The 15,789-nt window shown below is 37.6% G+C and overlaps 1 protein-coding gene across 2 annotated transcripts; it reads left to right on the top strand.

Moving 5' to 3' along the window:
* The first annotated feature begins 1,044 nt into the window (after positions 1 to 1,044).
* On the top strand, positions 1,045 to 13,166 carry LOC111334651 (coadhesin-like). Of its 2 annotated transcripts, none has more exons than XM_088728151.1 (12): positions 1,045 to 1,187; positions 2,514 to 2,624; positions 2,911 to 3,519; positions 4,146 to 4,313; positions 5,141 to 5,155; positions 7,289 to 7,339; positions 7,833 to 7,985; positions 8,896 to 9,083; positions 9,342 to 9,483; positions 10,123 to 10,164; positions 12,049 to 12,144; positions 12,542 to 13,166. In XM_088728151.1, exons 1-12 carry the CDS (start codon positions 1,106 to 1,108, stop codon positions 12,559 to 12,561), a joined length of 1,677 nt encoding a protein of 558 aa, XP_088584277.1. In that variant the 5' UTR covers positions 1,045 to 1,105; the 3' UTR covers positions 12,562 to 13,166. The 2 variants fall into 2 exon arrangements, with proteins under 2 accessions (XP_088584277.1, XP_022796188.2); XM_022940453.2 differs by having other exon boundaries at positions 7,109 to 7,339.
* Positions 13,167 to 15,789: the final 2,623 nt, after the last annotated feature.

Genomic DNA, 15,789 nt, shown 5'->3' with positions numbered 1-15,789 from the left:
TAAAAGATTTTTGCACAGAAATAGTTAAAAAAAATAAGCTTATTTCGTTAGGCGAAAAAAAATTTTTGGGTTTAGGTGCACTTTAACTTCTGTTGCAATGGATACATAAATTTTTCTCAGTCTACAATGTAAGTTATGGTAGGTAAAAAATTCAGTGGCTGAAAATCGTGTAATTAGCGAAGCAAATGTCCCTGACAGACCTCTGGAATCTCCATAACAAGGTTTTAAAAATAAGTAACACACTGCAGAACGCCTTTCAACAGTATGCTGGCTAGCCGACTTAATCATAATTTGCTACTTGTAGCGAACATTTCAGTTCCACTGATTTCGTTGCAATTCGAGAATAAACCGATTGTAGAAGACATTAGCTACTGTTTCTATTCCAAAACTTCACTTTTGGCAAAAAATAATCTCAAACAAGGGAGACATTATTTTTTTAAAGTAAGTTTCTCCTAAACATGACATCATTTTTAAGGAATTAAACAAAGTTCCCACTTTGACAAATGGGAGATGCAGATAACGATTTTAACAAAGTTCCCACTTTGACAAATGGGAGATGCAGATAACGATTTTTCAAAGCTGTAACTCCTAATTAGAATGTGTGCTTAAATTTTATCCGTTTTAATTAAGAGAGCAAATAAAGAAAACGGTGGCTTTTTTGATCGGCTTCCGTGATTCCTATATGAATCATGACTTCTGATCAAACATAGCTAATAAGAAAGGGAAATAAAAACTAAGATCACTCTACATATTTAGATTGAAATTCTCTTCAGATATCCCAATTCTACATACTGCATTGATTGTCCGTTAATTTCACACGATTTAAAATCATATATTGACTCCTAGGAACAGTAAAACGACATTTGTGTTGCGATGAAACCAAAATATAGGCGGAAATCCGTTCAAGCGAGTAAGTTTAGTTTGACAACTAGTGCAGGTGGTTCCTCTGTAAATAGCCATTATTCGTTGTTTGGAAATCACAGGCGAGAAAAAAAGATTAAAGAATACTAAATTATAGATGAACTATGTCATTGTTTATGGATATGGATGAGTCAAGGAGTTAATAGTTCGTGTTAAGCACTCCTGCGTTGTAGAAAAGGGAAGTATGGCGATGGAGAGTGCCAGTATAACTTGGCTGGTTTTGGTCGCATTGAGCTTCACCTCGTGTCACTTTTCAAATGTGAACGGTAATTTACTTCAATACATCAATTAAGATAGTTGGGATTAAGATAATTGACAGACAATTGGTATTAAGTCAATTTTATCTTCCACTCTAACTCTACAATGAGTCGTCATTTAAGAAACGTTTGCGAATTAACCGCCCCATACTTGACATGTGCTAATCATTGTCTAAATTAAGTTGTAGTGTTTGCAAAGGCTATGGTGCATGGCTTTTATTCAGATTTTCGTAGTTTCAATAGTAACGAGAAGTTGCTTGATTACCCAATTTGCTATCAAAACGAGAATGCAGTTTCCTTTAGTAGTTTATCTGTGGGGAAATAAGTCCAATTATTTGCAATCATTGATAGCAATCTATTTTATCAAGAAGTAAAAATTAAAAAAATTTGCAAAGTCTCATTTGAAATTTGAAAAAGTTACTGTATACAAAAAATGAGACAAATTTGTGAGTGACGCACTCAACCAAAAACATACGTTCAATGATAATAGCATGGGCCTCCTTTTTTTCTGTTGTGTGAAGTCAGAGTATACAAATATTGTAGTGTTATCATGTGTTTTCAAGGAAATTGCCTGACCATAAAACCTTATCACACAAAGAATGGCCTACCAGTAAGATATTCGTTTCCGGTTCGGTGACTATTATTCATCTAGCTCCGGTTGTTCGAAGGTTGGATATCGCTAGATAACTATCACTTATCCGTAACTTATCCGTCGGATAACGATTTACTCGTTGGATAGTGTTATCCACCCTTTGAACGAACGGGCCCTAAAGTTAAGAATAGAGCTTTCCGCTACTGAGGAAAAGAGCCTTGTCTGGTGCAAGCTGAACCAGCGGATACTACTGTAAAACGCGCACTATCTCAACGTTACAACTTGCTTTGCGATAAGAAGACATCGCTTTTAGATATAATTACAGTCGCAATATTACAAAATGTAGGTTTTATTGTTGCAAATGCTGCTGCATTTCAATGTTTTGTTTAAACTATACGAGGACGAAAGTTCAACGATATGTATTTTATAAGTTTCAGAACAAAACAGGACAAAGCAGAACAAAACATTTCCTCTTCTTTCACTTAAAAGAGTGAATTTAAACAAAATCCGATTCATAACTAACTCCCGTTTTAAGATGTTATTTTTGTTGCTATTTCACCAAATCAAGCTCATGCGTGAAGAATTTACGCTTTTTCATTTCAAACAATAACCAATTTCACTTCAGCTGAGCTTAAGAAACCTTTTCACACCACCCTAAAATTTCCAGTTCTTTTCAAAGTTATTAGTGGCGAATCATGTTAATTCAAAATTATGGTTGTACTCACTCTATTTTATCGACGCAGGTCTTGAGTTTTCCCGCATCTTTAAGCGATATGCTGCTGCCCAGGCCCCTGCACCTGCCCCTGCTCCTGCCCCAGCTCCAGCGCCAGCCCCTGCCGCAGCAGGAGCAGCAGGTATGACGTACGCTTGCTGATAATTACCATACGTGCTCCAAAGAAACGTGCAGAACAAAAAGAGCACATTAGGGCAACTGTTAATAGACATATATAAATTAGTTTCGTATGTTCCAGATACAATAGGAAAACTACCTGCTAATCTTTTCAAACAGAAACGATTAAGTTATAAAAGGATACCCACTGACTCTCAAGCAAAGTACAAATATTAACATTAGAGAAGGATACTTAAAATGAACGTTCCATTTAGTTTAATCGTGGTCTTCTTTCTTTATTTCATTTCAAGCGAAAAAATGTGAGAAACCACTGGACATCGTATTCGTCCTTGATAGTTCTGAGAAGATTGGAAAAGAAAATTGGGAAAAAATAGTAAACGCTTCCACCACCATCGCGTCCAAGTTCAGCCTACTGCACACTCGATTTGGTGTGATTCAATACCAGTCATACCCAGAAACAATCATCAAACTTCAACAATTTAAAGACGACAAGAGTTTGTCAGCCACCTTTGCCAAAATATTTTACAAGAGTGGTGGTAAGAGGACGGATCTTGCCCTTAACAGTACGCTGGATGTGTTCAAGGCGGCAACGATACGTAGCGGTAGTAAGGTTGTGATTCTAATCACTGGGGGGCCCTCTAGTGAGGTGTTCCTCGCTCCTGGAAAATCCATTTCTGGAGAAGATCTTTTAGGTATGCCAACGGCTCAGTTACACAAAGCGGAAGTTGCTGTGTATGCAGCTGGAGTTCAAGAAGGTCTTGCCGACGCAGATAAGAAAACCCTGACCCAACAGCTTGGAATTATTGCCAGCCCACCAACTCCAGATCACGTTTTCGAACTAGCTGACTTTGCTACATTGCTGAAGGAGGCTCCGAAAATAGCTAACAAGTCCTGTATAGGTAAGTTTTAAAAGCAGTATTTCTATTTTGCGTAGAAAAGATCAGAGCGAAGATAAATTTTGAGCTCAATGATGAGGAAGATGGTGTTTCCATCATGTCACTAGCGTGGGACAAATATACCTTCTTATAACCTTATATTATACCTTCGGATTCGAATGTAAGAGCCCTGGAGCGCAGAATCCGATGGTTTGGAGTTCAATTCTTTGGGTGGAATCAGTACCTTTCTTTTTACCTCGCTCGTAACAAGGCAAACAACATCATTTTTACAGTTTTATTTTACTAGTTTACTTTGCTTGAAGTTTCCATCGTGTACAGAAAACTAGTTTTCCATCGCGTAAATCGGTTTGCTGAAAGCCCCCTTCTGTGCTGATTTTGAGTGTTACAGTCACACCGTCAATTAGTTGGATAGTTATTTCCTTCCTGATGTCAAATAGGTCATAAACATGATGTTACCCAGATTGACAAAAAGGAGATGAGAACCTCATTTCATTCTACACTCAACTGCCAAGTATTAACATCATGGATTTTTTTAATCGTCTGACTGTGACATTAGCTGTTTAGGGTCAGTATTATCTTTGCTAAAAATAGTTATTTATTGTAATTTATTGAATATTTCAATTCAATAGTAAATGGAGGATGGAGTGCGTGGTCAGTGTGGTCTGAGTGTAGGCATCCCTGTATGGTGAAGATGCGAACAAGAGAATGTAACAACCCGGTCCCTGAGACAGGGGGCCTCAACTGCACCGGTCCAAAAGTCGAACAGTATCCCTGCGGATCAGCAGCTGAATGTCAAAGTAAGCATAAGTGACAACGCCTTATCCAAATGTAATACTTAAAATAGCTGTGGCTCCAGGGAGGAATATTCCCTTAAACGGAACTTTAAGCTGAGATAATTAAGAAACCGCTGTCTTTCTATCATTCATTTGAATACTATTAGTTCATTTATACATATACAGCTCATGTGATGACAGACTATCAACAAAGCAAATAAAACATTTGCAATATTACCAACAGACTTCAGATTGCTCTCAGTGTACATCCTATTATTAGAAACAATAATTCTTGCAAAAACAAAGTCATTAAATATTTTTCCTGTCCTCCGCACCAACCATACGGTTGTACTGCATTATGAAATATGCTCTCTTTAGTGATTTATACGATTGCATATAATTGCATTTGCTGCAGTTTAGGTCGCACAGTAAATATGAAAATTATGCACTTGATGACGGGGGCCTAAGAGAAACGATGAGTTTTTCTCCCCCGAGACTCTCAACGCTGAGAGTCGAGGGGAAACAAGACTCGCTGCTTCTGCGGGGCTTGTTATACCTACCAACTCATGAACAATACCTGCAAAAAAATATATTTGCTAATTTGCCGCGGTTTCAAGGTGCACGACCTAATCACGTACATGTCAAAAGTATAAGCTAAAGTTTCGCTGTGGAGTTGGTGGGTTTTTTTCGTCCTTGAGAGCGAGCAAGTTTTGATTCATGATAATTGACACCTTTTCTACCAGTCGAAAAGCGTTTTTGAGTTGGGTGGTATAGCAAAACAGTTAAACAGCTACACAGACCTCTAACATAGTTTTCTTTCGTCTTTTTACTCTCTCGTCAACAAACAACAGGTACTCCACAGCCGGGTAAGTTTGCTTTCAAAATAGTCCCTTTTCAACAGATTGTGTTGCATTTTGATTTCACTTTATCTACATTTTTTTAAGGGAAAACCCAAGTTAAAAATCATTCGAAATAGTGAAGACTGAATGAAGTGAAAGAGTTGTTAAGGTCGCCATTGCTAAAAAAATTGTTTACACTGGTTCAATCTAGATGTGCTCTACCTGTGACTTGGTTTACGAGTGGTAGCTCTTCAAGACAATATAACAACCGCAATGCTTACTCCAAATAATTTAACTTATAGATGACGATGTTTAATCCTGACTAATTTTTAACCAACGACGACGAGTTACTCGCTCCGTACTTGATTAGTCGACATTTTCCACCGAAAAGACACTTGTCTTCAGAAGGTGATATTTAAGTCACCGTACTCTTTCAGGAATTCTCAAACTCTTAATTCTAATCAAAAAGAATAAAAAAAAAAAAAAGAGGAAGAAAGAAACCGTCAAGGACTTATTACAAAAGAACTAGACAGAGGAAAAAAAAATGTGGTCGTCGTTTCCATGGTAATTAAGCCATAGAACAAGGGCGGGAGTTTCAAAATCTCTCGCTTCCCCCCCTCCCAAAAAATATTTTGAATATGGCAATCTGTGAAAATTATGTGCGTACCAAGAAAAAATAAGGAATGTTCGAGCGAATTTTAGATTTATCCACACCTTAACTGTTTATTCGCCTATGATCAAAAAGTAAAATATATGCGAATGGTTACAACAATTAACCTTGTAACATGACTAACAGCTAACAAACTAACGAACTGTTTTTTCCTTTCTCTTCGTCATGCCTTCTTCTAACGGTAAGTCAATAATGGCTAACGTTAATATATCTTACTATGTTATCAATTATATTAAACAATTGTCTTTGAACAAAGGCCGCGAATAAAGAAATTATATGATCAATTTGGCACACAATCATTTGTTCTTAGACTTTATTGGACAATTCATCAAATTTTCATGTAAGGCTAGCTGAACTGCGTATTTTATGCTTTTTTGCCATTGCCTACTTTATCAGGGCCCTTTTTGGTTGTGGGAAGGGGAGGTGAGCCATCTTTTTCAGTTCAACTTAATTTCTTTCGTCACAGATATTTTGTAGCATATTTTTCTCAAATTTTACAACAGAAACTAGCTGATTATAACAAAGCCAACCTCAAAATTTAGTTCGTATTTCCGCCTGATATCTCAGACCAGCCCTTCTCTTCGTTTGCCCGATGAAAGATGTTTCGCTTTTTCAGAATTTCCATACGTGAATGTTGATGATTCCAAAAACTGTTGTTCGGAAAAAATAATACTGATTCCATTTGACATGATAGGCATAGCCCTGAGTGATATTTCATAACATACAACTCAGAGCACTTATTCAAGAGCAACTATTCAAATTGTCCATCGTAAGTCATAGAATGGTACGAAAATAGGAAAGAAAGTGACAAATCTTCCGCACAATGCTGCTATGTGTTGCACTGAAACATTTATCGCTTCGGTAACATAAAGACAGGTTACAGGCTGAAACGATCCATAAAACGAGCGTGGACGTGGGTCAAGCAAGGCAAATGCTCACTCGATCGCTCGATTTGAGACGGCCCCTACTTTAGGTAACATTTCCTACCTGATATTTGTTCAAGTGTTCGAAATGTTTTCAATTTTAACTGTTAATAGGGTTGCTTTAAGCTCTTAACACTTACTACAAAGCTTTTCCAAGCATTGCGAGACAATTGTCAAAGCTTGATGATGGCATATTCAGACTTAGCTGGCATTGATCACAATATGACGATGATTTATGAACCTCAGACAATCATTCCTTAAAGAAGCAAACTTTCCGTCATGATTAAGAAAGTGTTCATTGATTCTTTGTAAACTTCCAAAAGTTGATATACCAGCATACACGGAGATGTTCAGATCTGCTACTAATGAGAACTTTCATTCCCATAGGACTAAACCCATTAACGACTCTTCCTCCTAAACAACAACTTTTACAAACATCCGCCCCAACGGAAAAACCACAACCTGTACCCCAACCTAAACCACAACCTGTACCCAAACCCAAACCACAACCTGTACCCCAACCCAAACCTCAAACACAACCACAAACACAACCTGGCCAACCGCAAGCTCCTTTACCGCAAAGCGGAATTGTTGTGCATGGATCGCCTGACCCAAAAAGTAAGTTCTTGCAAGTAAACAATTCACAACGTAAAACTGAGAATGATAAATAAAGTTAAGTTTGAGTTCATGATTAAGTCACGACAGGTACTAATAACTCCCTTAAAGGCCTCTAAAGCTTGCTTGCGATCTTGTAAGATGAAAAATAATATACAAGTATCTTGTTGAGGGATTTTGAGTTGAAAGAGCTTTGTTACATGGAGCAAATTTTATAGAATTCCTACATTCTCACTGTAAATTCGTTTTGTGGCAGTGTATGGCTAAGGTTGCTCTTTCTGATGCGTTAAGAGAGAAAAACATAACAAAGGGAGCATACAACACATAAAACCCGTAAACACCACAGTCAAGGTCAAAACTTTGCTACATTCAATTTCCAAGAATTCTGGTCTTTATGTGGTAAATATTTGTTGCATTTATGAGACATATATGCATTTCAAATTCTTTGCCTTGCCTAATGTGATATGTGATTTTTAAACGCCTTGGGTCGCTTTAGATTGTGCGAACGGATATGAAGTTGTGACCCTTTCGGATTATCAGCTGGATGCTTCGTCATCTTACGCCGAAGGAGACACTGAAGCAGATAAGACTCAGTCCAGGATTGATCACATGCCCTCCATGGGCAGAGTAAATAACACGAATGGACGAGGTATTACCAAAGGCTTGTAAAATGTCTAAAAAAATACAATGATATATCTTAGCAGATGAAAGGAATCTGTGACGTAACCAGCATCTTAAACCATCTCCTCTTTCTCTATGTGAGAAAAAGTGAAGCCAAAAATCGTTCTTAAGCTCAAGATCGAGATGAGACGAGTTCCTCTATAGTTTAAGTTTAATCATCTTCAAAACTGATGAGATGAGACCTTTTGGCTGAGGAGCTGAGAGAATTGACACTGTTATGACTATCAGTTTTATGATAATGATCATTATGATCATTACGATCATTAGCATGAACAATTATTCATCGACACTGAGGTAAATAACTGTTCTATTATATACCACACCGATACCAGAAAATTAAGTTAACATCTTTCAATATACCAAAAAATGGTCGGAAAGTAAACTGTTTACGTACGATTTTGTCCCATCGGCTGCTCGGAGGTGAATGGAACGGTATTTGCTATCCACTTCCGAACTAACCAATCAGCGTGCAAGAAGAACACTTTTAATTTGTGTGGTATATACTTACTATTATTATCATTATAATGTAAATACTGACACGTTTTTTTAGCTTGCCTGATCTTATAAGTGATTGTTACTATTAAGAATTATTTTGTTTTGAAAGCTTCAGTCATTCTTATTTAAAGAATCATTGTAGCTGGATTTTGAGCATAGTTCATTGAATTTATAGATTGATTTCACATAAGATTTAGGCTTAGCTTTAGAATAAAGTTGTGTAAAAATGTTAGATAATTTTCTTGGTTTTTAATGGGTAAAATAAAGGATTATTTTTTTGTTATCATCATCATCATCATTATTATGATTATTATTATTATTATTATTATTATTATTATTATATAGTCATCTCCATTAGGTTTTTTTAACCTATTCCTTACCAGGTGCCTGGTGTGTTGATCATGCCAAAGCCTTAGCTAAAGATAGGAACCAATATCTTCAGCTGAATCTTGGAGCACCAACCACCATTGGGATGGTCGAGACCCAAGGCCAGTATTATTACCCAAATTTCGTTACCAAGTTCAGCCTCAACTGCAGTGTGGATGGCGTAAATTGGTTCGGTTACGGCAAGGTATGACTGCCAATTGGTCAGAACTTCTGCTATGAACATTTGAAAACGAAACAGAAATAGTTGTGGTATCGATGGTCGTTGATTAGAAACTTGGGAAGACAAAATGAACAATGGGATTTCTTACATGTTGCAAGGAATTCACACAGACTGCAGTAAAGCTTTTTCGTCGCGTTCATTTATGTCTGTGGACATAAAAACCTGTGCAGTCTTGTTTATCTCAGTCTTTCACAGTAAAATTAAATGAATTTTCACTAACAGATTCTGGATGGTAACTACGACTCAAACTCTCGAGTTGATAATCACCTCAACCCTGCCATAAGTGTAAGCTATGTTCGGTTTCTCCCGGTGGAGTCCTCAACAGATGACGTGTGCATGAGAGTAGCAGTCTTCAAATGTCGAGGTAAATTTGTATCTTGGGCTCCAGCTGAACCCGTGAATAGCATGGGATGGGTGGCAATACCAAGATGATATTCGGTAGAATTAACAATACCTCGTAGGCAACTAAATGGTGACATTATTAGTGTGGAAGGATATCATGTAAATAAATTTAACCCAATCGTGATGCGTGAAAATGGGAAATGAGCTTAGTGAATCATTCTCTTGACATTTTATTCTCTAACTTTCCTAAGGCTTATGATCAATATTCATTAAAAATATGACTTGAAAGGTAACGTGTGATGTATACTGATAGTTGAAGCATTGCTACTTGATTTCATAAGATAGTAATAGAAGTAACAGAAACAGTTATGCAAACTTGTGAGTCGAAAGGTGCCCAGGCCCAGTGATCGCGAGAGGGTTTCTATAATAACAAGGGATCCGTTACACAGGATATACCGCATTCAAGGGTTCCAGAAATTTAGAAAGATTAAGACCAATTGCATGGATATATATAAGGAAAGTGAGCATATTCAGAACAATGCGTTGATGTAAGCTGTTGAGCGGATGAAAAGTGAATAAGAAAATGACGTGTAAAAGTTGTGCTGGTATTTCCATTGAAAACAAAAAACAAAAAAATGTTAAATGTTTATTTTTTTTTCAGCCGCAAATCTTGTCCCACCTGCAAAAGACCTCCCTGAGGATGGTGAATATAAATTATTTGAAGGGGAGGGCAGCGTTCGGCATTTTCGCCCAGTGGTGATGTATTCGAAATCGAACGAGCATGCGTAGCGAACAAGTAAGATTTCGGATACAAACCAACAAGTGCGAAAATGCCGTATGCGTACCCGCCCCATGAATTAAAAAGTAGCTTTAAATGCGTCAAAATGAGCTTAAGTAGCTCGACAGAATCTCGGCGAAGCTATATTTATAATATCACTTGAAGAATAGATAACAAGCCAATTAGTGATAAAGTTTTCATTGCAGTGGTGGGCTATCATAATCATCCGAGATAAAGTCGTACGTGTAGCATTGTTGTTTTCGTCGCTTGCGCCATTGCATGCTGTAGGATTTGAGCTCAGTATCATTGAAATTATCTTAGTTCTGTTGCTCTTAAGAAACAGAACTGTAGTTGTTTACCCGTTGAACATGACGTTGAATTGAAGGCTGCATGATGTGAGCGGGGGGAATGTTCTTTTCGTTAAGGTTTTGTTTCATGCACTGTGGTTCGTGAGCCGTCGCTTCTCGTTGAGTCCAGCTTTGTTTACCTTCGTATTTATTAACGAGTTCAGTTTGTTTACTCCCATGGCACTTGTCTTAAACCAACATTTACCAGAATCCTTTGAGTAGTTGATGCTAAGATAGAAAGGAGCCTCGGCGAACAGCATTGAGTTTGGTCTTTTCTTGCGACAAATCTTGTTAACATAACAGGGTTTCTCTCATCTGGACCATCTTGAGTAGCGAAAGCTTTGGGCTTGACTGATCTGATAATTCAAAGTTCTGCCTCATTTTGTGTTTTAGTCTGCGGTTCTAAATGTTTTAAGTAGTTAGCTCCGTCCATATCTATGATAACTGAGTTGAACGTCTCCAAGGGTCATTTGTCGTTGCACTTCGTAACTCTTCAACTGACCTGACATGAATGCAGTTCATAAATCACAACTTGTTCAACGGAGCCTTGACACTCGTGATTCCAAGCGGGTTTTCCATGTGTAGAATGTTGACCTCCTCGTCGGTCTCCTTTGTTGGCTTTTTTGTCCTTTCCTTCTTTTTTCAGTTGTTTGCTGCGAGCCTCCAAAGCTTCACGGGTTTGTTTAAAACTCAAGGTCTTCTATTTTGTTCTTTGGATATTTTCAGGCTTTCAAGTGGCAGTTGTAGCTTGAAATAAATTCCCTGTGGCTTGAAGGCTCAAATCCGTCTCCGTCTCCTGACAGTTATTATAAATTCACCCAAGAAATCACTTAGCTACTCCAACAGAATTTCTTCCAGTATTCTCTTTTCATTCTTTTCTTTCAAAAATGCATTTAGAATGGCAATGTGTCTCCGTGTTTTTAAAAGCGTGTTCGTTTTCCTGCTCCTGTTAAACTCAGTTACAGGTTTCTCGAACGCAAGAAATCGTAAACTTGAGGTTTCGGCCCCCTCGAAAAACCTATTTGAGGAGGTAAAGTCAATAGCGTCATTTCAAACCCAGATCACAATTTTTAAACAAGGCTGAACTGAAAAAGAAGCTAACTTTTATGTTAGGACGATGAACGAAGAGGAGAAGGCGCGAAAACCCAGTACTTTTGTACCGGTTCATCGTGATTAATCGAAACGTTTCCTCTACGTGTGAAATTGTCGCTTCCCTGATCTGATTAGCTATAAACGGCTGCGAACTGGGTTTTGAGACAATCTTTTTTAGTGAACACTTCGGTATGTATGGAATGAATATACTTTCTTTAAAGGATACCAACGATTCCGCTCTATCTAGATAAGAAAACGTGGTTTCTTTTGTATCCAGATTTCGAGCAAAATCTATTTAGATTGAAAAAGTATGGTCTATATTCTGTGTACGAATTAGCTGAGCGTCTTTTTCCTACCTTGATTCTTCTAGCTTGGGCAGATAAGTGGGCAAACGCCACACGCAAGTCGAAGATAGAAAAAGCACAGCGTAAAAATAGACATGACAAGCCAGAACGTCACAGGAAAGGTAAGTGTCGCCCTACGCTGTTTTCTGTTTCTTTAGAAGAAAATGATATTAATAATAATAATAATTAAAAAAAAAAAAACAGGCAAACAAGCAGATTAACAAGAATATGAGACCACAAATGTTTGAAAACAAATGAGTTTGATATTTGATTGTAACATTAGCGCACCCTAAGACTTGATTTCTACCAAGTGCCAAGTTTAGGAAATTCCCGAATTCTGAAACAAAGCGACTATTTGGTTTATACACAGTTTGGTTTATACAGTTGAAACACGTCATTAGAAACAATTATGTACACGTGATGTTCACCAGTACTGAATATTTTGCTCGATGAGAGCCTTCTGTCCATAGCATACTGTACTATGAATGTGTTTCTTAATTCGTGTTTTGTTCATTTCAGGGCTCCATGAAAAGTATTAGGTCGAGCAAGGCAGATTTCGATCATCAAGAATGTTTCAAGTTCAAAGTCGACACAAGGAAACCTAAAGTATATCAAAGTCTTAATCGATTTCAACTAGTTTGTTGTATAATATTCAACGTTAGGCAACAAAATAATTGAAATGGCTGTTGATCTGAATGCCATGCACTTTATACAATCATTTCCTGTACTCGGAACTTGTTTTTCTTTAGCAATCGCGTGAATTTCGGGTTTGGTGGCTCAGAGTCGTTCGAGGAACAAAATAATGATCTCATTAAATGACTGAAGATACTGAGGCGAATGTGTCGCTGAAACAAAAGTGTTTGAGCGAAGACAGCTGCATCATATAGCAAAGTTTTTTTTTGTGGTGCTAGGCTCCATTATCTTAATTTTCTGAAAGGAAGGTTTGATCCATCGAATGGAATTTCCCATTACGTTTCATAAGTGAGGTTTTTTCTTTCGTTAGTTTAATTCTGTATTAGATTATAAAACTGTTATTTCCTTCCACCTTAAACCAAAGGTTACTAAAGTACATTTTTTATAGCTTAAGAAGTCGAGGTTGATAAAATTGAACCTGAAATAAAAACGTGTTTGTTTTAAGTCTCAACCTGATGGTTTCATTATTTCGTGGAGGGTGTTGTTTTCTGTCACGACATCCTATTTTGAATTTTCATTTTCTCTCAGTTTTAAATACAAATATACTTGTTGTTCAAATTATGAGGTCTTTACAGATTCTTTGCTGATAAATATGTCATTTTTATTAGCTTTTCATTGCGCTCTTTTTGTGGATAATGAAACCAAATGGTCACATGCGCTCATCCTGTTCCTTACCATATTCGAATTGCGAATTTCAAAAGCATTTCAGCTCTGTCCATTATGTTATATTTCCAGCACTTTCAATGAAAGTTACGTTTGACATGGAGTCGGTGTGACAGATTAACAAACATGACCACAGAAATTTCTTTCTCACCGTTTGGTTCAGTTTCAATAGCTGCTTACACTCCAGTTTAGCAGGTACAACCTAATCTCCAGCCATCTAAGTTAGACTCAAATATATATTGAATCTTTTCGTTCTCGTTGAAGCTGCACTAGTAATTGATGTTAATCCATGACGAGCTTTGCCCACCAAAAAAATTTATGCAAATTAGGCTAAGCCGGATCTGAGTTCCGCCTGGCAATTATTAACTGTAAGAGAAGATCTCAGTTCGCGCCCACAGCACGTTCAAGGTGTTGCGGATGAAGTTTCTGTAATTACTTTTTGGCACTTTTCGGCGTCAAAATTGCATAGTTTGGGTAACCCAAAATCCTTAAGCTGACCTTTCTTGTCATAACACGAATGTTTTCCAGAAAGGGACACGCGGTAATGTCGTTGTCTCTCGTGTGCAGGCATTTTTCCAGGTAAAACCCTCGCGTGGAATCAACTCATGTTTAATTTAACGCTCCTTCTATGCGCACAATGTAAGCCAAAGCAATTTTATAGTTAAACGTAAAGATCAGAATATTTTCTTCTAAGGATGATAAATGATCGACGCTGAAATAAATTATACGCTGAAGAAAATGCAAAACAGCATAACATGTAAAAGAGGAAATTTGGAAAAATACGAAGTTACGGAAACCATGAAAATCTTCGATTTTTAAGAAGGGAAATTTTTATAATTCCAAGCTAAGTAAGCTTTTCTAGTGTTTCATTCTTTAAGGCTTTGTGTAGAGCGGGGCCTTTGTTTTATAAACTGTAAAACTTAGTGACAAGTCGAAAGGGCTCGCTCTTGGTTATGATACCAAAGAGTAGAGAGACACCACGGTGATCTTCCAGGTGTTTGATCATCGTCGCCGCTCGTGGTGTACTTCGCTACTTAGGTGAGCGAGATCGACGTTCTTCCTCTCTTTAATTCAGACAGCTGTGTGAGACCTGATCCTTACAATGAAAAACGGTCGATTGTGCTTTTTCAGTGGCGGCTTTCACGCTCGTCCGTATTCAGCGCTTATCCTAAACATGCATGGCATCTCTAGCTATCTACAAGACACGCTGCGATGTATTATTCGTCCATGTTCAACACAACAACTGCGCTAGTGAGATGGAGAATCGAAAGATCACATTGTTGCGCTCGAGGCAGAGTGCGCTGTTTGCCAAGTTCTACAATGGACAACAGATCGTACGGCCTCCCGCAAGAATAAGGACAAGGTCTATCAGTTACAAGCAATGGATAAGTGGAATTGTAAAAGGTTTTAATTCGTCCGTGCATCGAAAGGCCGATGGTATGTAATTTTGCTCTTTTCCGTTCTTCACACACTCGAATAGCTGTTAAAATTAAACTTAATTGCGGGTTGTGCAGTCAAAATGTAACGTCGCCCAACATGGTTTTAGTTAAACCAGTGTCTTCTGAGGCGCTTCCACCAAAATAATTTAGAAGGGAACAACAGCGCTAACCGATTTAATATCTTCTCAAGAACATGTCAAAGTCTATTAAAACGCAGAAATTAAAAATAGTAAGAATTGGTGGTTCATGTTAAAAATCATTAAAGAACAGTTCTCAGTTTGGCACGATAGTGCTGTCACTTTGCAGTAGTTGTTCATAGTGACTTACTCATTACTTTCAGTATTTGTTCGAGCTGTTCTTCGACGAAATAGGGGACATACAAGAAATCGCAATTCACCTCTTAAACAAAAATAATAAGCTCTTCTCCCAATTGGACACCAGATATGACTGCGTAGTAATAATTGCGTTGTACGCGAAGTTGCAGTGTGAGAAAAATGAGTGAGGAAAATAATTCGAAGTGCTGTACAGCGCGGTTTTTAACATAGATTACCTAGCTAAATGACCTGCTTGTCTTAGATATTTATGATAATATAGGAAGGTCCCCAAGGAATACTAATAACCCGGCGTGTAATTTTGTGATTGACAAAACCTGATAACTCAGGTTTATGTTTGAAAGGGCAAATCATTTAGTACATTTCACTCCAGAAGTAAATAATCTCTTAACTTTCGTAATTATTATTTTGGTTTCAGGCAAATGGTGTCGAGTTGAAAGATACTAAGTTCCTGAAACATACAGCCAAGCTTTGTTAGCAGGCATGCCGAATGCTTTTATAAACGTGCGAGGGTAAAAATACATTTGCGGCCCCCTGTATGGAGAGAAAAATCCAAAGTTTTTTATTACAGGGATGGTAGAGTGAATGATGTTATTTCTGGTCTGAGTCATCAAAGTTCTGTACCATTAGAGTTAAGAAA

Source organism: Stylophora pistillata, chromosome 7 (genome assembly GCF_964205215.1).
Source record: "Stylophora pistillata chromosome 7, jaStyPist1.2, whole genome shotgun sequence".
NCBI lineage: Eukaryota > Metazoa > Cnidaria > Anthozoa > Scleractinia > Pocilloporidae > Stylophora > Stylophora pistillata.
This window is presented reverse-complemented; position numbering and strand designations above follow the sequence as displayed.